The sequence below is a fragment of the Dermacentor albipictus genome, chromosome 6 (genome assembly GCF_038994185.2).
Source record: "Dermacentor albipictus isolate Rhodes 1998 colony chromosome 6, USDA_Dalb.pri_finalv2, whole genome shotgun sequence".
Taxonomy (NCBI): domain Eukaryota; kingdom Metazoa; phylum Arthropoda; class Arachnida; order Ixodida; family Ixodidae; genus Dermacentor; species Dermacentor albipictus.
The window spans coordinates 11,857,301-11,883,712 of record NC_091826.1 but is presented as its reverse complement, the minus strand read 5'-3'; the positions used below and the strand labels follow the sequence as shown (position 1 = coordinate 11,883,712).

Below are 26,412 nucleotides of genomic sequence, written 5' to 3'. Positions count from 1 at the left end.
GCAATGCAGATTGCAGGTATTTCTATAACAGCCACAACCCTAAAAGATGCCCTTTAGCACTCTTTATAGTACCCATGACAGTGGCTTGGTGGCTGTGGTGTTTTGCTGTTGAGCATGACGTTGTGGGTTAGATTCCAGACAGTGGCAGCCAAATTTTGATAATGGTTGGAATGTGAAAACACTCATGTACCATTCTTGGGGAAAGAACAAATGGTCAAAATTAGTCCAAAGCCTTCCACGGCAGCATACCTCGCAACCCTTTGTGCACTTTAGAGAAATGTTAAACATCACATTTTAGCCTCTCTTATGAAAGTTGTGGAATGCATCTGGTATTAGAAGATGTCTCCTGATGAATATCCTTTTGCAAAATATTTTTCAGTGTGTCTTGTATGAGTAGAATTGACAGCAATCTATTAAATATTGCCTACACTACGCTCTGGCAGCCTCCCTCTTTCTTTCTTTTTTTTTCTGCATATGAATGGCACTTGAAGATGTGATTTTTATGATGCTTGTATCATCAGCATGGCATCAAGGCTGTTGTGGTGTGACCCCATGTCATACTTCCTGATCTTGTAGGCCAGAGTATCACTGAAGTATTGTTCTCCACCACAAGGTGTGCTGGCAGGTCCAAAGGGGGGCCCAGGACCCCCTTTTTAATGCTACCCTGGATCTGTCCATGACCTGGTGGTGCTACTACCGCATGGCTTGACCATCAGCATTTCCCTTTATAACATTCAGAGCAAATGTAATCCCCTGATTAAAAAAAAAAATCCAACAACGGTTAATGTGGTTAGCATTAAATCATTGTAGCAACACGCCATATTTCCACCGCCGACACTCGTCATGATGAGGTGTGTACTGCAGCCGAACTCCTGTTGTGCTTCCCCTTAGACACGCTGCGTCACCTAGCAGTGCCGGCGAGAACACCGTGCGCGGCCTCCGAGATGCATGACACGCTGGTGCATGCAAATGCTGGGGATGTTTCCCTCGTTGTCCGCGCGCATTTACGGCGCAGCGACAAAGTGTAAGGCTGTTGTGATTGAGGAACACGTGTGACGTGTTTGATTCCACCGAGGTATTTTGAAATACTTTTTTTTTTAATTGAGGTGGCATGAAATGTTGCTATACAGGGTGTTTCACTTGAGCCAAACTTTAAAAATATGCGAATTCTACGTACACCTGTGAGCAAAAGTGTACGGGCCACACTGTCTCCGAAAAAACATAATTTCTTCGTAATTAGCACGCATAAACGGAAACTGACTCCCGCACTAGAAAATGCGTAATGCGGAGTTTTGACTACTATCTTTATTTTCGAGTTGCATTCACGCAGGAGAAAATTAGTTTTATCGCGCGATCCCTGGTCTGTATACTTTTGCTCACGGGTGCAGCTTGACAGAACGAATGTGATGTTGTTTGCCGTCGCTTCGAGATACTCAGATTATTTCTTGCATTCTGCCTAATTAGATAATTCGTTTTAATTACCAGGGTGTCTATCAACCGGAATTCTCAGGGATATTGGGTAGTCTGGAAAAACTAAGGGAATTTGTGCTTCTATCAGGGAAAATTAGCTATAATTTCATTGAAAGGGAACGACAGCCGCGGTAACGAAAGGAAATGCGGGCAAGACAGATGGCGTTTATCGTTGTCTAGCAAGAGAGTGTAGAATGCACGATCGTCTTAGGGAACGCAGTTGGCGTTTCGGTTTCGGAACGCATTTGGCAGCTCCATCGCCATAAACACTGCGTTGTGCGCTTCGCTTCGCTATGTCTTCTGCTGTGTGTGATTTGTGTCGCAGGAAGAGCGAGCAGTCGTGCGTTTTGCGCAGATCAAAGACGCTTCATCGCTTTCGACTCGTCGCCATGTGTTGAACAGCGTGCCACCCGAAGTGTGTCACTTGAAGTGTCAAATCGCTGTGTCGCTGAGCGCACGGTTCATCGCCAAGCAGCTGAGGAGGATGCCTTCGACGCTTTGGTTACGAGTCCTTGATGGACGCTGGCGCAATGAAACCCGTATGGCGCAGGCGTTTACTCCGCTGCTCTAGCGTCTGTGCAGCCGAGTCCACGACTTTGTGCTGGACTGGTTGGGACCGGGTGCAAGGAAGATGTGTGTGCTCGCCGTTCGGGCCGAATCGAGATGACTGTAACGGAGCGCGCAGGCTTTCGTCAGCTGCTGTTGTGTTTCATCACGTAAGGGCCTCGGGCCCCTACGCTAACACGGCGAACAGCAATGCAAAAGGAGGGTTCCCCCGTTTTTCTGCGGTACCATCAAGGTAGCGTACGCGGAGTCTCGTTCAGCCCCCGGGTAAGTTAATGCTAGCGTTGCTGTGCGTAACTCAAGTTTCCTGCAAGTACGCCTTGATTGCTGGGTCAGCTGTTTGAGGAACTGACACGTACAGTACCTTTCACAGCGATGCGTATTCAACAACATGCCAACGTTTAGTTGATTTATAAAACTGTGGGCCCAATGTGTCTACGGCTCTTGCATAATTGAGTAGCATTGACGAGTGACTTAATGTGCTTTTGTTTCTTCGGACGCGCGCTATGTTTCCCCAATCTCTACGTAAAAAAAAAAAAAATATACATATATTTTGTATCTGTAAAGTGAGAATGGTACCCCCATAGACGCACTCCCGCTGGTAGAGAATATGAGGGGGAAAATTGCTACAATACAGCCGCGTTTTGCCGTCAAATTGGTACTACCCACTTGTTAGCATGCCCCCTTTCACTCATTTGCATGTTCTTTCTTTTCCTTTCTTTTTTTCGAGATCGTTCGCGCAACGGTGTTTGCTAGGCAAAATGATGGTGGCAGACGGCTTTGAAATTTCACCACTACTTTCATACTTGCGTTTCCCGAGAAATAAGCAGTAATTAAGGGACAATATTCAGAAATGTAAACACGAATATATATTCTCATGCAGTAGTATGCCTGCCTAACTGAGTCGTTACGATGACTTCGTTTTTTGAGATGTCATGTTTTCGTTTTCACTAGGGAACTTGCTTTAGTTGATTGCGAGGGAACAAAATAATTAAAAGCAAGTAAATTATTTTGATCTTAAAGAGAACATTTAAGTCTTATAAGATTCAAATGTTTTATATTCTGCTTGGAACATTCCTTCCAGGCGTTATGCACTGCTTGATACTGTCTTCACTGCATACTTATAGGATCTGTTCCATTAAATCTTTCTCACTGCTGATACAGGACAGGTACTTGTTCTGCTCGGGTGCCTATGATGGAAAGGTCAATCTGTACACAGCACAGCATATGGAGCTACTCATGTGTTACCAGGCGAGTATTAATTTCCGACAGCCGTTTCTTCTTCCATTATCTTTGTCTTAACTAAATTCAGCCTCAGATTAGAAGTACTATGGTTTGTTATGAATGTGGAAATTATCTCATTTAATAGTCATTGCTGTATTCCAGTTATATCCTGGATCATACAATACTGTTGTGGCTGACTCTATTTGATGCACATTTTTTAATAACATAACTATTTGTCCACAGTGTGTATTTGATTATTTAGTGTAGTCTGTGATTTATTTTGGCATTTCATGCTATTTAAAGTTGACCTAGAATATTTGTCTGAATGAGAAGGAAATGCTTATGTGGTCGCAAGGTAATGCCCTGAACTGCTGAAATGAAGGATTAATTTGGCTTGGAAATTAATCTTGCATGAGGTTGTTTAGGTTACAGCTTTAACATATATTAGTCCATAATTTTATATATTTTTTGAATGTGATGTAAAAGTAAGATGTTCGAGCATGTATTTTATGTAATTTACCTTTGTGACATCCAGATAGCATCCATGGGAATGACACGCAACATCAATGCAGTTCGTTTCACCAGTGATGGCTCACGTGTAAGTGTGAAGTGATTTCATGCTGTTATCTTGTGCTCAGAGAAACCATTGAATTTTAAGATTTTGGTATGTTGTGCACATCTTCATGGCAGAGCCTTACGGAAGGAAACATTTCATAAATCTAAGTTGATAGATAATCTAAGTGAACGTGAATTTATAGGTCAGTGCTCCAAAATATCTACTGTACCATTTCTAATGAGAACAAGTACTTCGTAAGTGAGGGTATTACATAATTTGTAGTGGGATTTGTGACAGCATTGTGGAAATACGGAACCAGATCCTTGTGATATTTGTCCAGTTTGCAATTGGTAAACAGTGGTCTACCACTGACAGTGATGAAGATAATTCTATTGCAATTGAACATGAAGGAAAACACAATTTGTACAATATTATTTGAATGTCCCGTCAGAAGAACTTGGTGATAGTACCTTTTCATATCGCTCTTGATAGCTTTATTTGTTGTAATGTAGCACCCTCTCTATGTGGAGATCTTGCTCACTTAAATTAACAGCACCTGGTAGTGCTGAGATTGCAGATGCAAAGCATGAATTATATATTATATGCTGCTGCATTGACAATGAATGATGTATATCCATATTTTTTTACAGGTGGCTTGCTTTTTAAGATGTACTGCCTTCGTATATGACTTTCTTCGTGACTTAAGTCTTCTTTTGGTATATAACAAATGCCAAGCAGTTCTTAAAACCACTGTTTATCACTCTAGTTAGACGGAAGGTTTGTGCCCAGGGTCCTCTCACAGAATAAATCATATGCATTCAATAACAAGTTTGTGTAGTTGCCATGAGGCTTACATATGCTTTTAACATTAAATGTCCAGCTTACTGCTATTAGCAGCCACTGTATTAGTTCACAGGCTGATTGTATTACATATAAAAGTTTGAACAAGGTGATAGGTTTGCTGAACCATTACCAGACCACCATGTGTAACCTAAGCAACACAATTCTTTCATCATTCTGTAACACGAACAGTCACAATTCTCAAAGCAGCTGAATATGCTTGTGATTGTTACTTGTAGTAGGCTGGCACCAATTGCCTTGCATGACAGTAGACAAGGCAGTCCATTGCTTTTGTCTTCCTATATTAGTTGGAAGCAGCATTGACTATAAGAGCCCGAGCACACTTAGCATATTATGTATTGAAGCCTTCATATTTTTATAAGCCTCTTTATACATAGGTGCTTTGAGTGTCTTGAAAACTAATCTTGGTTGATCAGTTCTTACTGAAGGTACTGTAAGTGATAAAAAATGATTGTATGACAAGGCTTTTGGAAGCAGTGGCACATTAACTATTTGTGTTTAATTTTGTGCTGTCAGGGTGATCCAAACAAGACGTAGCATCACAGGAAGACGATAGGTTCAAGTGATAAATACTAGCCAAACAAGGCATGGCTGGCGCCTACATTAAAAAAAAAAAAGGAAAGACCCGTCTTGGTCATGCCCTGACAAAGGCAAGTCTCCTTGTCAAAACATTGGCTCTTGCCTGAGACATCTCCTTAGACCACCATTAATCAATGGCATAGCGATGTTAGAATATATTCCTAATTTCCAAGCAAAATGACCCGCTTAAATTGCATTTACTATTTATCTTGGCAACTTGTGTAGCAGCATCACCAGGCCTAAAATCATGAAAAGCAGTTTGAAGAGATGCTTACAAAATGTGGTCATTATTGTTGCGACTTTTCTGCTGTGCAGATTCTTGCTGCGACCACAGCCAGGAGATTGGCTGTGATAGATGTGGAGCGTGGGGAGCAAGTTATGACCTATGACAATTGTGAGTACCTACCTTTAATGGGGTGAGGGGCAGCAGTATTCTTTTCTTTCCTTCTTCAAGCAGCCTTTTGCAGGCCCATTTTGAATGACATTCATTGCTAAGCTATTGTAAGCCACTTGTAACATTATAGACATAACGCTAGAGCATCATTTGTAGCCTGCACAACTGCATATAAATGGTTTCTATCAAACCATTTTTTCACCATACCATGGAGCTTCAGCATTAGTGGTCTCGACCGTCTCATGGCAGGCCATTTGTCTGCAAGCTTCTCACAGTATGTGCATAATCAGGTGGAACCTTCTTCAGATGCGTAAAGAACAGTGAGACTACATAATGCAGGCACCTACTAACAGATTTTGCTTCAGTATGAGTGGTGCTTCTTTTGCATGCAAAACTACATGTAAGCAACGCAATGTCTGTGGGATGCTAACAGCTGTCACAGCACTATGTCAGAGTACTCCAATCAAACCAGTTCCTAAAGCTAGAGCTCACTAGACTGACAACATATTAAGGAATCACTCAACCGCAGAGCACTCCCACCACCGCATCGACGGCTCACAAAGACGAAAGAGACTACACTCAGATTGTTGCAAATCAACGCATTTTCACACCCAAGGAGGCTTCATCTCATGTTCCCTGCTCAATATGACGAACAGTGTAAATACTGCGAACAGCTAGGAACACTCCGGCACATTGTCATGGATTGCAAACAAAATCCAAACTTGCCTCCTCTTCCCTTTACCCCCAACCCCTAAAAGCAGTGGGAGGCACCGCTGTCCAGCTCCTGTCTCTCTGACCAGATTTAGGTTGAAAGCGCTGTTGCAGCCAAGACAGCACATGGATTCCTGTGAAGAGGGAACCACTCCTGCAAATCAAGCCATCCTTATGCTTATTAAAGATGTTTTTTCTCTCTCTCTCCACAGCGATCCTTAGGTAACCTTGCATGCCACTCTGCTCAAATCAGCTGACTGAAAGGCCACCTATACCTTTGAGCGACAAGATAGAACTTTGCTTGAGTGCATTGTTATCACATTTGCCTGTAATAAAGAGAAAGTACTCAAAATGGCAGATCCTGCTGCAAAGAGCTGCTGATTGAAAAGGTTTTTTTAAGGTGAAAGCCTTAAATGCCTCATCAGACAGTGACCTTGAAAACACAGCGTGCGGTAAAGAAAGTCGTGAGCTCACCTTGCACAGACACACGCGCGTGCCACTGCTTGTGCATTTGTCGTCGTCATCTTCCACAGCTGGCTGCAATGCCACTCATGGTGCCAGCGTTCCCATACTGCGCCTGGTGCTTGTGCCACTGCTCTTGTGTTCATCGTCGTCTTTCACAGCTGGCTTCAATGCCACTCATCATGAAAAAATAAAGGCAAAGTTGATTAGGATAGAGTTAATTCAGGCACTCGAACCCACAACATTTGGTGGGAGTCAAACCCACGACCTTTGGTATTAAAACAAATTAAGGCAAATTAAGGCATAGGTAATTAAGGTAGCATCAGTTAATGCAACCAAACCCACAACTTTTGGTGGGAGAAAGCAATAAGAAACAGCACATTCAAATGAGAATGTCAGGTAATTTAAATGAATGTCTTTTGAGCATGCAGGATTTCTTCTTCACCCTCTTTGGCGTATGCTAAAGTGAATGTCAATTGTTAATTTGCCTTGCCTTCTGTGCATAGGTTTTTCACAAGCTCCTTTCTTGTTGTGCTTGAAATGGTGGAATTTCGTGGGCCTTAAGGCTTGTGATTAGTTTATTTTGCCCACAATTGAAGTGACAATTGGCATATGCCTACACTGTTGGCCAATTGATGTGTCTGGATATGTGGGGAGATGTTCGCGCCAGACTTGCTAAGGTCCATACATTTGGATTTTTGAACTGATACTTCTTCCCAGTCATTTCTGCAACACAGATCACAAGCCATACTGCCTTCCTTCAACTGCAGCACATATTAAAGGTCTTCTGTAATTCATAAATGCTGCATTACTATTATATGACTTGAGCAACAAAAGAATGCAATGGTCCCCGGAATCAAGGAAAACATAAATGAATTGAAATGTTTTTGAATTGTGCATCCATTGATTTTCTTTCTTTCTTTTTTCCATATGTGATAAAAGGGAAGGGTAGAAAGCTGTGTGTAGACCCCACTTGTGGCATGTTTTGGTTGTGTCAGTGTTGGAGGGTTGTACATGAAAATACCTTCATTATATCCAATATTGTTATGAGCATATGTTCACTACATGCTAATATTGCCAATTAACATTCTAGATTTACTTTGTTATATCCTATAATTTGTTATTTGATGTTCGACTGTAAGTGATTAAACAGACATAGATCAGTGCAGCTGACACTACCACTGTTCTCTCACAGGTGCCTATGACACGAAGGACAGGGCAAGCCTGGCCGCTGACCCAATCTGCCCCAACATGGCCGTCTGCAGCTCGGCCAACGGAAAGGTGCAGATGAGATCCATATTGTTGTTGGTCTGATGGAGGAGCATTACAAACCATGCCTCACAGCTTGTCGTGCAAAAAGGCCATGCTGTTCATCTAGTTCATTCTCTCGCTAGTTCTCCTGCTACATTGACAGCAGAATAGAGAGTGACATGTGGCATAGGAACAGAATCTGAGGATCAAGAGAAGTTGCTTCACTTTTGTTCCTCCTTCATTGTATGTTACATACATTTTAATTTATTTAGGTTAGTTGATGTCCTAACTGTTTTTCACGGTTCCTTTAGGTCGGACTATAAGGAAGGAGTACAAGATTTGGCCAGAAGAGTAGATGAGGAATAGAAGATATTTAGAGTGCTGAAAGACTGTAAAAATCGGCTAACAGTTTGGCAAGTTACTACCAGTGGATTGAAAAAGCTAATATCCGTAATGCTGTGCCTATTATGACTCGCACTTCTTTCTGTGCAGGGGCTGACTCTGTTTGATCTTCGAATGCCACTGCCACTTGACTTTGTGTATGATGTAAGTCCTTCTTTATTCTTTTGTTCATCTAAATGGTCATATTGTGATAACACATGTAGATGGAAAGATATTGTAAGAATGATATCTATATTATTGATACTGACATATGATGTAGTATCATCACAACGTGACAATAACTAATCACATCATCACATTGTGACAATATAGCTGGAATGACACCTGAAATAATAGATACATTACACAGTGCAAATACAAGGAATATTTTGGGTCTCCCCACTCCTTAAAAAAAAGGGGGGGTGGGGGGGGCGTCTAACGGATAACTACTGCTTGGCTTGCAGCTGCATGATAATGCCATCCGGGACCTGCTGTTCCTGCACAGTAGCTGGCCGTTTGTGCGTAGTCACCAGAGCACAGTGCTGTCGCTCTCTGCTGATGGTGTCTGCAAGGTGAGCCGAACATATGGCTGTTGCTTTCAAAGGGTCCCTGCAACACCTCTTCTTCAAAGCTCCGAATGCACTGGAGTGAATGCAATTCCTTCCAAGAAATATATTTCATGGAAAATTTTGAAAAAGTCCTAATAAGAAAGGACATATAAAGAGTGCAATAATTACTTTCTCCATTCCCCCTCAACCAATGTTTTCTCTGGGCTAGTGTGGCACTAACGGCAATGCTTTCGCTCTGGAGTAATTCACGGTTGTAAAAAATTGCCCAATGGCTGGCACCTACAAGCTGTCACGCTGGCTATATCATTAACAGTGTCAAAAGGGGAGTACGCTCAAAAGCCCAAGGAAAAAGAAAGTTATCTTTAGTATTAAGAGACTGTAGGATCTCTCTGCTACATATGGCAGAATAATTTTGGTCACATGTTTATGGTAACATTGTCTACAGATTGTGATTGTTTTCTTGGCTTGTTAAAAAAGCGCTCCAGCATTCTTCTAATGCGCAACTGTCAACAACAGGTAATTACACCCAGCAGGGGCATATGTATGGAAAAAATTTTTGAATTAGAAAGTAGATATCTGGCTATTAAAGGAGCCATAAACCGCTTTTTATTGAAGGGGAGAAATGCACTTGAAGTCAAAATAGACTATTTCAAAAATACTTTGCCACAAGAAGTGCTTCGATGCATTCAGCAGAAGCAGAGTTATTGGCAATAAAACACCCTCTTCGCTGTGCTCCAGTTTCTTCTTCAATACCTTGCACTGCGAAGGCTACAGCAGACCGGGGCATGCCCACAACGCTCTGCCTTCTAAATGTTACCATGGCGTGCAGTTCAAATTGGCTTTTGGATGTTAACATAGACGCCACTACTTCCGATTTTGGTGCCTACGACGCGCCAAACTTAAGCCAAACGAACGTCTCCTCAGTGAGCCACAGTGCGCTTAGCCAGTACAATTGTGGCGTCACACCGTAGCAGCCACAGCATCTATGTTATGTAGAAGACTGCTGCTACATGCAACTTTGGTGCATATGTACAGTGTTTGCTCTGTGCACAACAGGGCTTGTGTGTGTGCTTGCACTAATAGCCAGTCTGACTATGCTACATTGTGCAGACTGGCATTGTTGTTCACAAGCTCGACCAACGGATAGTAGCCATATCCAACTTGTGCATTTTTGAACCACTATCAATTAGCCTGGCAAGGCATCTAACCAGTAGTGGCCAGGAGTGAGTGCACACTGGCAAGCATGTGTGTGGTCCTTAAGTTTTGCACGGTTTCAGACTAGTTGACCATTCAGAACTAGCCGAATTAGTGAGACTCGCTGACTATGACACCGATAAGCAGGGTGGCCAAAGTTTAATTCCTACGTGGGCGGCTGCGGCCAAGCGTGCATCAGCAAACAATGGTCAGCTTCTTACGGAAGTACGTAATTATTATTGCAATTTGAAAGCATATTTTTGCTTACTTCAGCTTGTTTATTGAACTTCGTCAAGAAATATACACAGTAAGAGTAGCAAGAAGTGCACTGATCCAAACACCCTTGATTTACGTCAGCTATTGGTCAAGAGCAGCCGCATATGGGAATTCATTTAATTACTAAATCAGAAAGGCTTGCACCGTGCTCAGAACCTGCTAAAAAGGTTATTTAAAACCACTATTCAGTTCATACTCAATTGGGTGCCATTGCTGTTTGATTTGCGTTCTCCTTGGTGTGATTTGTATTCGATTTCGTTTTTAAAAATCAGTGTTAAAGCACTGTTGGACACAGAAACTTTGGGCACACCAGTCTGCATCTACGGCCTACTTAAGACGGTGAAATGGTGTTTCTTAAATTACTGTCATCTGCATTTTACTCATCAAACACTGAAGTTTTGTGTAGCTGCTTCAAGGAAGTTGTTAACAGAAGCACATGGAATTTTTGCTCCTTGGCAGTTTTTCGTATAGGGCAACATGAAAATCATGAAAATGATGATGATTTATTGGCATCACCTTTGACAAGGGGTGGTGCTGAATAATCACCTAGCCTTCTTGAGTTAATCAGGTATGCTATACATGCTTTTCATTCTAGCATTTTTGTACACATCTCGTTAATCTTCTTTCTCTTCATCAAAACTTCTCTATCTACCTTGTACCGCTACCTATGCCTGTAACAGATCTGGTCGTATCAATCAACCACCATCAAACCGTTGCTGCCGTCTGGTAGCCGTATGCAGTTGTACACATAGCATAGTGGCATGAAGAGCGACATACTCGCATTGTGAACAAAGGAATAAATGTTGCCATTGTCCCCTTTTCCAGGTGACCACGTTGGACGGCCGGTACTTGCACGGATTCGAAGTGGGCCACGGGGCGAACTCGGTGGCAGCTACTCCAGAGGCTTATGGTTCGGCAGCCGAAGATGGCTTCCGCAGTTAGTGCTACTCTTTTTGTATCAAGTGTTTTGCAATGGGTTACCTTGCTGATCACATCAGTACTTTCAGTCATTACAACTTCAACTCTAGGTGCAGCATGTTTCAGTTATGGAGTGGGAGTGGCAGCAGGATAGCTGTGAAAAGCTACAAAAGCCTGCTGTGCCCATCTATATCTTCCTCTGAACCTGTTATGTTTGCATGTGAAATAAAATTTATTGTACAGTGCAGTTTCCCTGGCAATAACGAACATAAGTTTTTAGGAATTATCTTAGACTCGTAACTAACATTTGTCCCTCACCTTGGGTATCTGAGAGCGAGATGTCTGAAGACAATGAATTTACTGAAGCACTTGTCCCATACATCTTGGGGAAGTGACAGAAGATGCCTTTTGAGGCTCTACAAAAGCCTTATATGGTACCGCCTCGACTATGGAGCTATAGTATATAGCTCTGCTGTGCCTAGTGCTTTGAAGATGCTAGATCCCATTCACCACTTGGGTATACGCCTGGCTACAGGCGTATACCCAAGTGGTGAATTTGACGAAGCTGCTGATGAAAGCTCTAGGTCAGTAACTTTTAGCGACGCAGATGGAAATATCTCCATCCTTGCCACAGACCTAAAGCCTTTTCTACACCCTAAATAGAGGAATCATTGGCAAGGCGAGTGGGATACACAAGCGATGAATAAGCTTGACATAAAGCCAAAACTGGGGAACTGGATAAACGGGAAAACAGCATGGTACAAGGAAGTACTTCTTTGCCGATTAAGGATAGGCCACACATATGGTACTCACTCTTATCTCTTGACTGGGGGCGATCCTCCAACTTGTATTAAGTGCGGCAATTGTCTCACAGTCCTCCATGTTCTTATTCAGTGCCCTGCAATGGAAACAGAAAGGAAAAAGTATTTCCCTTCTGCATATGGTGAAAATATACCTCCTCACCCTGCATTTTTTCTTAGCGATGAACTGCTTTTTAATCTGCAAATAGTTTTAGATTTCTTAGCCGAAACAGACACCCTGAAAATCATTTAGCTGGGCAACTTTTAGCACATGGCTAACAGGCCTGCATTCAAGGGCTCTCTTGGAGCTCTGGTGTCATTGTTATGTTTTGTTGCATCATGTTGTTAACGAAAGCCCATTGCCATAGCCCCACATCACTACCCAGTCAGCGTCATTATTTTAGCAGCTATATATATTATGCCACTTACAGCAACAGTTTCCAGGTCCTTTTACAGCCATATCACATCTAGCATGAGGAATTCATTGTGTACATCATCCATAATACATCGTTAACATTACCACTTGTCATGCCGCTCTTTTGCCAAACCTGGCTCTTGCGCCATAAAACACCACACATCATCATCATCATCATCTGGCCGTGTACACTTGTTGAGGGGGGACACTCCACTTTAAACTTTATTTTTTATTTCTGGGTAGATATTAATGAAACTTGCTGAATTTATGTATATTTATGTGCTCATTTAAAATATGCATTTAGTTTTCTTGCAGAGTAAATAACAATTTAGAAATTTTAAAAAATTTGTTTCTTACACAACTTTTTGGAGGTGAGCTATTTACTAAAATATGTACGGTGTAATAAAGATTGACATAAAAAATGATCTGGAACCAGCAAGGGGTCTAAAACAGCAAGAATAGTATTCTAGGCTAATTTTATATCAAGTGAGAGCATGACAAGTCTTAAAGGAAAAAAAAAGAACCCACAGTAACACTCAGGACAGATTACTACTTTTTTAAAATTTCTGTAATATTATTTATTTATATTATAGGCCTAATGCGGTCTCCAATTGTCTACCTTTCTGACAAAAATATAATTAGTGCAATGGGATAAGTAGAACCAGAGACATCGTCGCTCCAGAACTGTGACACCATCAAAAATGCTGTTTTGAGAGTATGAGAAAATACATTTCACAGGTTCATAGTGACTGTAGCAGATGTGAAATCAATCAAAAGTAATACAGGAGTCTGACCAAGCTTAGATAATGCTCTAAACCAACCTGGACCAAAGATATTAGGGCCGATTTCTGGCCCCAAAGAGGTGTTTATAATGTTGCCCTATCCGATTTACCTAACCTTATATTTATTACTACTTAATTTGCTGCTTACTGCTCTGTAGCCTGCGGAGCTGTAGCTATGAACGTGACTGCTTTTCATCAGCCTTCTGCCATTGTTGTGTCATGCAGGTGTGTTGCTGGTAGGGGGCGACACAGTATCGGGATACGTGCCAGACATCGGAGTCCAAGAGAGGCTGTGCGAACATGGCAAAAATTCCGTGTGGAAGCTGCGGTACACCTCAAATGGAGGCCTGCTATACACTGCCTGTAACGGTGGAATTGTCAGAAGGTGAGATGGCATTTCCATAGTGTACCCATTAAATTGTTGCTGTAATTGTGGCTGGATGTTTAGAATAGACGAAAGCACAGTAGGCTTCGCTTAAGGGGGGACACTGTAATGTTCATCCTCTTTTTCATCAATGTTAATGAAACTTCCCAGCCTCATAAAGATTTTTTGTGCTGATTTCAAATATGTAAATTAGTTTTGTTGTAGGTCAATTAGTTTATACGATAATTAACATTTCACTTCCATTGTTTAAGGCCACAATGGAAAATAAATTGCACAATAAAGAATTATTTGTAAGGCATGTTTAGATAGCATGAAGATTAAGGAATGAAAAATGCAAGCACATTTTTTATCTGACCCTTAATAGATATTTTACAGCTCATTGAATACAAGCCCACAAAATATGGCAACCATGTGGCTGAAATTGTAGCAAAATAATTTCCTAAGTGAGAACAAAAAAATTTGCTTGCTATACTGCAAAGAGTATGCATTAGGCTCCATTCTGCAAAAAGAATTTTAGTTCTATCTGTTCTTGGTGTTGAGATATCGAGGCCTGAATATTACATCAAGCCGAAAATTTGTGTTTTGAGAAAAGTAAAAAAAACAAACTGCATTAAATATGAGGGGACATGGCATCCAGAACAACCATTTTTGATACTCGCTCTAGACACATGAAACTTTCAGGACACATCTAATCTTGTGTGCTGCTTATAAATATGCAACTAGATTTTTTCTGAGGTCAATAAAAAAAAAAGCAGTTACAACTCTTGTGTTAAAAATTTTGGATTTGATTTGCAAAAAATGTAGTGCAACAACATAGCTAAAATGAAGCGGGTATGTTCCTGGATGTTCAAATACTGCAAGTTAGTACTTGGATGTTTGTATCTGTACTTTAGCCAAAGTTATGAATTTCTAAGGTTGCAGCTTTAAGAATGTGAATTCTTGTTGGTGATTCCTACCGGATTTCAAAATATTTAAAAGGCCCCTGAAACGGTTTGGACAAATTTTGTAGGCGTGTAGGATACAGATTAAGTAGAACATTTGCACCACAATTTAAGTGAAGCGTTACGTATCAAGGGAGCTACAAGCGATTACAAGTTACCCTCCTCCCTAGCCATGCTTTTCCTCCTCAGCTCGTTCGCCGAGTGATCGGGGCTAAGCTCCGCCTTCACTGGTTCTGCTTCACGATGCAACGTCACATCGTCCACTTCCGGCTTTCTTGGAGCCGGCCCCCGCCCACATGAAACCTCTCCGCTAGCCGCTTGGCCATTGATCACCAGCGAGAGCTATCCAAGCAGCGTCTGTTACAATCGTTCTGTTGATGGTCATTTTCATCATGGACCCAGAGATTGAGGAGCGGTTGCACCGGATGAACGCAAATCCTGGCGCTCATCGGATACTGATTGTCCGATGCGCTCATTTGCTGCCTTGCAGAGGGACACGATGTTGCAACTTGACATATTTCCAGTCGCTATGTCTGTAGCCCACAATGCAACAATGGTGATTCATCGTGCTCATGAAAACACAGCCTGACACTGACGGCCGAGGGCCCGTGTGACGACAGAGGGGTTCGGCCTCTCTCTCCCGACGTGGGAGCGGCTTGCATCAGTCCCAGACTGATCCCTCAGGACCTAAATAAAGTTCCTCATACCATACCATACTGACCGCAGAGGTCTCGTCAAAGACGGAGCATGTTGTAACACAAGTAGGCGATATTGCTGTGTGCCGGAAGTGCTTAAGTGTACTGACAAACTGTTCTTGTGCATTCTCTTTACGTTACTTTCTTTTTATAAAAACAAATTAGCTAACATTCCAACTATTACGAACTTCATTTATTTACCATAAAGTTGGAAAAATTATCAATCACACGCCCCGGGCAGCCAATTGGAGAGCTCGCCCCACTGACGTCAATTGGGTGATTTACGTCACATGTGTAGCGGCGGCTTAAAATTCCGTCAAGCAGTGTGCTACGAATGGCAGCGATGTGCATTTTTAAAACCTTATAATAAATTGTATGCTTTACGCGGAGCACTTAGATGCATCAATTAATGATCAGAAGGACCTACTCAAACGACTCAGCATGTTTGCGGAAAATCGTCAAAATCGTTTCAGGGTCCCTTTAAGTTAAGACACTATGCCACAGTTTTTGTGCACTCTCTGACTCGCCTGCATTCAGGGAAAAAAAGAGTGACAAGAATTGAATGAGTCGAAGGAACACAGTGCTGATCCCAAAATTTGAGACTTTAAGAAAGCTATACTTGAGGAAAAAAAACTAAGAACAAACTGGGAAAATATAAATTTGAAGCTTCAAAACCGGGAAATAATAATTACAATATAATTAAAAATGCAAAATTATTCTGCTGATGTAGACATTAGGCGCGAGTATAGCTCATAACAGAATCTGAAATGCGCCAACACGAACCCGAATACGCGCGAGAGGCACGGGAACAGGCATCAGCACATCGTCTGCAGTCTCCAAAGTAAACCTACACGCGAAGACAAAGGGATATGGCTAGCTTCGCTGCTGCGTTATTGCCGATGCGGTATGAGATTGTGCAATGAAGTCACTTATCTCCGGCACGATCTTGTCGGCTCGTCTGAACCTTGGGCAAGCCCGTGACATTCACATAGGGCCAATGGGGCCAATTTTCACAGGAGACGCTAGTACCACCTGGATTCTAATGGTAGTTACACTGATACCAGAAAAATGTTTACTTACTAATAATAGATGGTGTTTTGAATATTTGAATATTGGAATATTGAATATTTGAATATTGAGGGTCCCGTTGCAGTCTTTGACTTTGGGACCCTCGTCTGTATATTGTCTCTTACCAATTCATTTTATTTAAAGAATAATAAACTGAACTGAACTGAACTAAACTATTCACTTACAGTCTAAATTTAGAAATGACAGGTGACGTCTGAATAATTTCTAGTTGCTTAGACAGTTAAATATGTATAGAAAGTACAATGACGCTTGTGAGAAGTACTGCACAGCAGACGACCGACGCCAGCGTTGTTTGCTTCTGCTATTGCTGTTGCGCTGCCTGCTTGCTTTGGCCAGGTTTATCCTAATTTTACCTCGTTTACTTAAGATATATATATATAATTTGGCACTCAGAATCAGCTTGTACATTTACCTTTGAAGGTTGGTGTTGCTGCATAGGCTGAGCAATATCAAAACGCTCATCACACCAACTTGCTGCAAATAAACAGCTTTATCATAACAGCATCTATGTTTACATGAAATAAAAAGCATGTGAATAGCGTTGCAGAAAATATACTGGAGTAAACATGCTTAATTGTTTATTTGCAATAAGATGCTATGTACAGTCCCACCACATATTTATGGTGAACGCAAGCTGTCTGCCGCTGAATGAAGAAATACATCCGACCACATAGAGCCGTTCCATGCTGGTATGTTGATAAATTTCCTCCACTTCTGTAGCTGAAGATGTTATGCCACTTCATGTACAGCATTCATAAACTGCAGCTTGATTTGAGCAGAAACACGTAGGTTTCAAAAGGGTGAATTTTGTCGCAACTGTTCGTCATCTGCTCCAGAATGCCTGCTCTCTCTCTCTTGCAATTACCCATTCGAGAAGTCACGATATAAAACTTTTCAGCATTTAAGCTGAATTTACTTCAAGAAGTTTATAATTTCAGATAGAAATGTTTTTGTGTACGTATTGTTTTGAAACGTAAATAAAGTTTACATAATAAAGGCTTAGCTGCTGCTTCGATTACCGCTGCCGGTGGTGCGCTGTTGTTGTTTCAATGGTGGCGCCACCCCAAGGCTTGGACGCGAAACACGCCACATGCCACAGGCTTACCTTTGGATAACCGCCTCCCCTTTCTTCCTGCCGTAGGAAGTAGAGACAGCTTGCGCTTTGCTTTTTGTGGTCACGTGTTGGGTTTCAAACTTTTTTCTTAGAGAGGGTTGATTTGTCGCTTATGTTCATGATACGATGAGCAATGAAATGACCCATTGCCAGGCCTAGCATACGAGCTCGACTGCTAGGCTTAGTTGCCATAGCAGCAGCCAATCAGAAGGCGCCTTTCAGCGCACTGGCGCGCTGAGCCAATAGGAGGGTCGCATGCATCGCGGGCTTCGTCAGATTGGCCCCTGGTTGTTTTACGTTTGTGCTCTTTCTATGCAGCCATCACCAGCGAGGATGTGGGAAACTGAAAGGTGGCACTTTGAGGTTTCGAACGATACTGAGATGGCAGTACTCAGCGGCGGGAAAGAGAAGAAATAGCTCCCTGAACTCTGGTGTTTCTGCGCGATTTTGGGGTTGTTTCTCGTTGTCCGCACTGACAAAATGACTTTTTTTGGACACGTAGGGTGCGTTTTTGGAAAAATCATTTTGATGTGGTGTAGATTAGGCATTACAGATTTCGAAACAAGTAATTCCCAAAAATTGATTTTTTTTTTGTGGATTTTCGGTTTTCACGATCCGTGTCCCCCCTTAAATGGAACTCGGAGGGACAGAAAGTGAAGTTCCAGTTATCAGAAGCTTTGTTTATGCGAAGGACCCAAAATTCACGAAACAATTTGCTTTATTTCAATAGCATCAAGTGTTTTAGTTTCACAGCAGTGGAAAAAGGCGTCATTGTGCTGTGTTTGAAATATCGCAGCTCTCTTTGCACATTGCACATGTTCATGCGCGCTCTATTTTTTTTACTGTCACCTCGTGATGCACAAAGGAACGTGAAAACTAAGCAACGTGAATGCTGCAGAGCAGCCGCAGATGTTACGACAGCACAACTGACTGATGGATTGGATTTCCTTGAATATTTGGCATCACCGTTTGACACGCTTGTTTACGTACTGCTGGTTCATATGAAGTATGATGGCCGATGAGGCAGGTGCACTTTCGGTTCCAGTTCTGTTTAACGGGAGTGCACAAAACCAAGCATTCTGCTTAACTCTTTTCTCTAAAATGGGGAAAATAGGTGTTTTTTTTTTTAGGTTGCACACATTTCTTTTTTCTAAAGGAACTACTGCACTCAATATCTGATATGATACATAAACAAGAAGCAGAATGAATGCACTTTTCATGCATAAATGTTTTATTAACGAGATGCATGTAATAAAAAAGATATAAATTGCCAGAATCAAGATTGTGGGATAAAATTGAACAAAGTTTGTAAAAACACACTTGTGTCTGCTAAGAAAAATATGTAACAAGAATTATGAGATTTACAAAATGTATAGCCGTCTATAAGCACAATCTAAAAAAAAAAATTAAAATTTTTCATTGAACAGGCATTCCACTACAAGATTTAACTGCAAGCGCTACAGTTGGGCGTGCCGGGCTGGGGCTGCCAATGTTCCGGGCTGGCTTGCGTTGTCGTCGTTCTTAGAGTCAAAGTCCGATGAAAAGGCAGCATCCTCGGCCTCGCTGCTGCTTGATCCATCTATAAAATTGGGCGCATATTCAGCGGAATCACAAAATCTACTATCTTTCAAAGTGCGCAAGCCACTCCCTGAGGTGGCAATTTTTGCTTTCTACTTTGACGATCGCAAAACTTCAGAGCACGTTCATAAATTACCACCTGGCGGCAAAAAATCAAACTGCTTTAAAAACCGAAATATAGTTCTCCTTTGCGTCCAATGGTGCAGTGCGTCTGTGAGCAGGACAGAAGGTTCCGAAAGTGGCATTTCAAACCATTGTTAGTGGGCTAATGAAGCCCAATGGGCACGGTACGGAAAAAGTTAATCGAAGTTTGCTAACACTGTTTCTATGGGTGGCCAACCAAAGTTTGTATCCTCGTCCCATTTATCTGGCGAGGATACAAACATTTAAAGCGAGTTTCATTTGTTTGGAGTCTACTGTAATGGCAGGATAAACAAAAGCTGGCAGATGTACGAGTACATTTAGGGAGGTGGCGGTTTAAAAGCCAACTGCCTGCAACAAAATTTGGACTGTGTAAAAATTTGTTTCGGATAGCATAGATACCGAGTTGCCTCCGTGCAAAACATTACGTCTGAAAAATGAGTGGATGCCTCATGCTAGCAAGAATAGACATTTTCAATACCGGAACAGGAACCAAACGTCATGAAAATGATGCATAACCTGAAACGTTGAGATCTAGTGTGGTTTCTTGGAGTGACCTTTGTACCGCCAACATGAAGATATTGTCGACATACGCGGCATGAAACCGTATCATTTGTCGCCAACTCCGAAATTCATCAAAATGAATTGTTTTCTGATTCAAATTTGCTTTTCTCAATTGCCTGATAATTTGGACAATTCTGCGGCCCCTATCCGCGTAAGGAAAATTGATCAGTGACTGTACTCATTTGCATAAAAGGTCGAATTGCAATACAACGAAATTTTGATACAACGATGCAAATTGCAGATTTTACTGACTTCGTTATGTTGAGGTTTAACTGTAGTTCCTCAGTCAACATCTGCTTGAGGAATTGCAGCCGTTCGACGTACCAAGCAAGGATATTGAGGGAATAATGTTTGCCCACTTCGGTGCAGCGCCCTTAAGCCAAACAGAAAGCTTTTCATAGGATGATCTCGTGAAGTGCATGAGCGTGCCGTCGGTCTGCGCATTCTGCCATCCCACAGCCAGAAAAGGAAGCAAGTTCACACACCTCAACATCCACACTGTCAGGTGGCACTTGCATCGAAAATGTTGCGCTGTCTCTCATCGAAGCTGTGTACCGACTCCTACCACCATGTGTGTGCCATGTGGGAAATCCATACATCGAGATCAGAAAACCGTGCAAGGGAGACAAACATCAGTGGGTGCTAGAGTCAAGCGTCCCCATGTGAGCAGAACCAGTGTGTTGTCAAGCTTGAAGGAAAGACAAGAAGGTCTGGACTTCAGCTGGGGCATCAGCATTGGGCATCAGCATTGGGCATCAGCTTCAATTGTATGGTTCTATTTTCCTCATCTACATGCAGTACTATGTTTGAGGAAACATTAACGCAACATTTATTAAAGGAGAACCAAGACTTGTAATGAAAATTTCCTTCCAACAAATATTACTTCATATAAATGAGTAGCATATAATATTGAAGCAACCTTGGCAAAGCTGCAGGGCTGGTAACTGTCAAATTTTCTTGTTAAAAGCCTTTAAACTGCATCTAAGTAGACGTGCACCTGGTGGTTAGCGGATATGACAAAAATCCGAGACCATGGCTATGGAGATTTTTCAGCACCCCACTGGCACTCCCTGATCTCAGAGGTCATGCCAAGGAGCTGGACTTTTGTCATCGTTCAGTGTTGTTGTACATATCTGGCAAGTGGTCATAATGGCATTTTATATTTCACTTTTAGCATGAAAAAAAAAATTTTTTTGCTAAATTTTCATGGCATATCTACTCATTTTAGAGCAAGATTTTACGTGTAGACTGTTGTGCATCTACACTGTCTGAAACTGGGCTTTTTAAGCCATCTAAAATTTCCTTACAATTGGCCTTTAAGAAGTGTGCATGCATGGATTCTACAAATCTTCTTGTATGTGTCACCAGGTTGTCATGTGCAGCCACATTGTGCTAATTATGCAAGCTCATGTCAGGTCGCCAAAGCTGAGCAGCATTTGGCTTGGTAAATATTTTGAGGCGGGTGACCGCCTGAAATGCTTACTGTGTTAGTAGCTGCCCTTCTGCCATCGGATGGGTAATGTGTTGATCTTGGTCTGGACAGATACAGTGTACAAAACAGGTATTCCCCCTCCCATTTAGTGGACACCACCACCAGTGATCACTTCTCACTTGTGTGCTGTGTGCAGGTATCGGCGCTACCCTGACCAACACAAGTTCCTGGGCGAGGTGCTCTGGCATGAAGCGAACATTCAAGACATGGATCTGTCACTGTACGATGATTGTATCCTCTGATGATCAGACAGGATGTCTGCTTTGCAGGCTGTTATCATATGGCAAACCCGACATGGAAAGCCTGATTTCAAGACACTTTCTGCATGCTTACGTAAAGTGCATGTTTTCATCTATCAGCTTCATCATGGCCACTGACAAACTTAATTTGTTCGTGAGTGGTTGCATATGTGGATTATCTCCCTCGAGAATATTGGCAGCGAGCTCCACCACTGGAAAAGCTGGCGCCACCGTTGGCATGACGGATCACGTAGACACAGCGGCCGCGTCGGCTGCTTCGGAAGCGCTGAAGCGAGCTGAAAACGAAAGTTTAAAGTCCCACCTGTGCTGCGGTTCTAATTAAGTGGTGAGGCTTTACCACCTTGGGTATCAACTTGACAACATCTGAAACTACTCTAATAAGCAGTGGCTGCCTTTGGAGGCATGCAGCATGGCAGGCTACTGCTCGGTGCCACAGTGCCGAACGTATGCAACGGAGCTTGGTGTCAGCCTTATTCACACGTAGCCGCAGGGCAAGGAGCTGCCTGAAGCTTGGCTGGCGAAACTTAGAAGTGGCAGACAGCCACCAGCTACAACTCGGGTATGCAGAAAGCACAGACGAGAGGAACATTTCTGTTACGGCGCCGGGACTGTGTGATGTTCGGTGAGTAGCAGAAAACGCGCACTGAGACGCTTGCCCGCGCCCACTGCCCGGCTAATGTCAGGACGGTTTGGTCTATGAACTTGTTGATGCTAGATACTGACAAGTTCACTGGAATGGAAAGGGAGCGGTAAGACGCACATTAATAAAGGCATGGCATTTGGTCATGTTGTGTTATGAATTGATGCACTGGATTACAAAAAAGAAGCACAGGGAAATCGCATGCTGAAAAGACCGATAAACATACAGTGCGACACAACTTGAGAAATAATATTGAAATGTCCAAGAATTTAGAAGACAAAAAAAGATTGAATCGTCGTGGTGGCACATCACAGTCGCCGTAGGCGTCGAAGTTTCTATAATGAAATTATTTTTGAACAGTTCTGATAGCGTCTACGCAACAATGGTTGCTAGTGTACTGTAAAAGGCTCATATGGTGTGGCCTAAAGCTCACGGCAAAGTGCGAAACCGCGCTTACAGCGAAAGCAAAACATTGTGCGCGGACATGCATGCAGATGTGCAGTCAGTCGCTGTGAACCCATGCGATCGCTGCATTGAGGCTTCATTCTGGTTATGCCCCACTTGGTTATACAGAGAGCCCACTGTAAGAACATATTTCACATAGTTTACTTTCAGCATTTAATTGCCTACCTTCCAGGCAAGAAGCCGGTTCGGGTGACTCCATCGCGGCGACTGCGCGTAATGGCGTTCAATGTACGTATTCAGTAAAGAGATAGCATCTGTAAACGATTCTGTGCTTTCAGTTTGCCCAAGATTATTATATCGGCAGTCAAAAACTTCCCTCGTTTTGAGAGTTCCTGCATAAATGTCCAGGAGGGCTGCTGCGTGATATTTTTATTGAGCGCCGTAAGTGAAACCGCGCTGCGTGATCCCTCATACTACGCAAGGGAGGCGCTTCCGACAGATAGCGACTCTGTAACTCCTCGCCCCCTATTTGCAATGATGTGCGTTGATACTCTACTCCAGAACCATTTTTGATGTGCAGGAATAGTGTCTGGCTGGCTACCAATCAGAATCATTATTGTTGACTACTACAAAATCTGCTCCAAATCATCATTTTTTATGCTACAAAATTTATTCCAAAAAGCTCTTCACCATTCCCACCACTGCTAATGCTCTTATTTATGCAAGTCTCAGCATGTGAAAATGACCGTGTATGGATACTGTACCTGGTGGTTTTGCTTGCGCAGCCAATATATAGCCCTGTAAGCAGAGTACAACTCGTGCGAATAGATTAGATAGAAAAGATAGATTACACCAAGAACTGTTAACTGCACATTGAAGGAAGATCTTAATGGGAATACATTCGAAACCTGCGATAATGAAATCCCACGACTACGAAATTCTCGTGACAGCAAAATATTTTCGTATCCCCGGCGAATGCCTATCAAATTCAATGCATTTCGTGTCTCTCGACAGCAAGATGTCGCTGTACTACAATCCCACATCAACAAAATTTGCTGGAATGTAAGCCCACATATTACCTACTCGCGTAAGGCTAGCAGGCTCCAAAATGTGCTCAAATGAGATCGCTTAAAATTGCGTAAAATATTACCACATTACACATGCGTGGGCGCCGCCATTTTCGTTTACAAAAACAACAACCGATTTTGTTATTGCAAGATTAAACTGTAAGATAATTACTGTACAGTTGTCTGGGCACCATGCAAGTTTATGCTTGAGGCCTAAGCTCAATATTGCCGATGTGCAGAGGGGTCCACTGTTAAAGGGACACGAAAGGCAAATATTAAATTGAGCTAAAGTGATAAATTAGTGCTCGATAATCTTTAAAGCATTAATATTATCGTGAACAGAGCCTTACTAAGCGAGTAATTGAGGTAAATGCAGGACATGATTGTAAACTCCCCCGGGACATTCAAGTGTTTGCCCGATGATTAAAGCACTCCTCAGTTAAATTCTGTCACTAGTACTCAACCATTTATTCATTGCAAAAAGCCTTGTATTGCATTGTAAGATTAAATAAAACGCTACTTGTCCAGTTCTATGTCACTTTTAGAAAAAAGAGCTCATTGAAATTACCCTTGACAACGATGCGTGCGGTCAAAAGGTTTCATTTTTTGCTTGACTCTGTCGCCCACACTTTTGCATTTCAGTAGTTTCATTATTGCGTAGTGCTGCACTAATTTTACTGGCTCACGAAACTCGCACGAACTGCAAGTAGCACAGAATCCAACTTCCATGTGATGTCGCAGGATGCCCAAACGGTCTACGCCTATTGACCAACAAGCAGCCACAGCAGGTAATCCACCGCTCTGTCTTTGCTCAATACCGCCCTCTCTCCGGCACCGTTTTACTCACCAACAGCAGCAAAGGGTGGTGATGGCATATGCAACATCACCACTTCCCTGGTTAGGTGGCGGGAGATTTGAATTTCAAAAGAGGTACTTGGACCCTTCAGATGCAATTTTCTTGTAAACTAAGTCTTTTCTTGGCATCAAACCGGCATTGCGAGGTTTATGGAATGGTATTTAAACAGTTGACGTCGACTTAGTATTTGCCTTTAGTGTCCCTTTAGTGTGTGTGGCACATGTCCAGATTTTCGTTTCTCTTAAGAGTGCAATCATCTAGATTTGCAGCACACCACTTGTGGTTGATAAGTCTGACTCCTTTTATGACATACCTGTGCAGTGTGCTGACATTGCTTCCGCAGCCACTTGAGGCTAGGCCACCAGCAAAGTGTGAGCTGCACATTTGAATGTTCCCTTTAACAGTGGACTGCACTGTACATCTGTACACTTAGATCCATTCAGAAACTGGGTGCTTAAACATTTGATTTCGCCTGATGTATTGTCTTACAAGAAAAGTTTCATATTTTGCCCTAGTTGTCTCATCTGCTTCTGCACACTCAGTAGCCTACATTGCATATTATCGTTGCCTGTTCATGTAAAGTTGTTCCCTTGACCAAGTCCTGCAGACTTGATCACCGCATCCAAGGACCGCTCAGTGGGGGTACTTCCACTTGGCCCACCTAACCATGGCTGGACGGAGTACTGCGAGCTCTGCTGAGCACAGAGCATGGTGGCAACACAGCCTGGTTTCTTGCTATCACACTGAAGAGTGCACAAATTAAAGAAGCAAAAGACTTGTTGTCACTCTTCAATTTCTCACAGCTATGCTTGCATTGCCATTTCAATTTACATTGGAATAGAGTGCAGTCTCTTCAAAGTGGCCCACAGTGGTCGCAGTAGTTTGGAGTTATCGTTTATTTGCCAGTGCAGAAGATTGTATGTACCCTGAAACAATGGGATTAAGGATGTTGCTTTCAGTCTGCACTGGTTGGCCGAAAAGCACTTGTGAAGGCAAGAGGCTTTCACAGATAATGTTCTTGCACAGCAGAATATAGTGCCGGGCATAACTGTCTGATTATTGACAGAATTAGAGAGTTTTATCGTTGCTTGGTAGTTTTTTGTTACAGCTATATGCGACATGTTACAACATTTGCACATGCACATTGTATACTGGGAATTACTGTGGTGGTGAGCAGACAACACAGCATGGATCAACACATCTCGAGAGGCATTTGGCCTTCCTATTGGGCAAGGAGTCCTGCAGCTTCCACAGTGGAAATTATTTGCAAGATTGGGTATGGCTGGTGTTGTAGGATTGCTAAGGAAATTAGACATAATAGGACTGATAAGAGAACACGGGAGACAGTGTCAATTTTGTGTGAAGAGCAAAAGACCTTAGGAACTATGTGCTTTGGTATGTATAGGCTGCACGAACCTTCACAAAAATACACATTTACACAAGTAACATTCAAGAATACGAGGTCCATTATGAAAGTAATGCACATTTTCTGGGAAAAAATAGATTTATTGACCAGACCTATACAAATTGTCAAAATTCTTCAAAATACTCTCTCCCCGAATCAATACAATTGCAGAGACATGTCTGCCACACCTAGAAGGCACCCTGAAAGTCCTCGAGGGGAATGTCTCTTAGGGACGCTGCAACATGCTTTTGGATCTTTTCCACGATCTCTCAATGCTTTCCTTTCAATGCTTTCTTCAGTCGGGGAAACAAAAAAAAGTCGCATGCAGCCAAGTCAGGATTGTAAAGGGGATGGTGGACCACTGGGGAGCTGC

The 26,412-nt window shown here is 42.4% G+C and overlaps 1 protein-coding gene across 1 annotated transcript; it reads left to right on the top strand.

Moving 5' to 3' along the window:
* The first annotated feature begins 1,752 nt into the window (after window positions 1–1,752).
* LOC135914232 (uncharacterized) lies at window positions 1,753–25,436 on the top strand. Its single transcript, XM_065446992.1, has 11 exons — window positions 1,753–2,301; window positions 3,199–3,285; window positions 3,794–3,856; window positions 5,570–5,648; window positions 8,017–8,102; window positions 8,565–8,618; window positions 8,918–9,025; window positions 11,318–11,429; window positions 13,633–13,792; window positions 21,543–21,637; window positions 25,242–25,436. Exons 1-11 carry the CDS (start codon window positions 2,227–2,229, stop codon window positions 25,331–25,333), a joined length of 1,011 nt encoding a protein of 336 aa, XP_065303064.1. The 5' UTR covers window positions 1,753–2,226; the 3' UTR covers window positions 25,334–25,436.
* The last annotated feature ends 976 nt before the right edge of the window (window positions 25,437–26,412 follow it).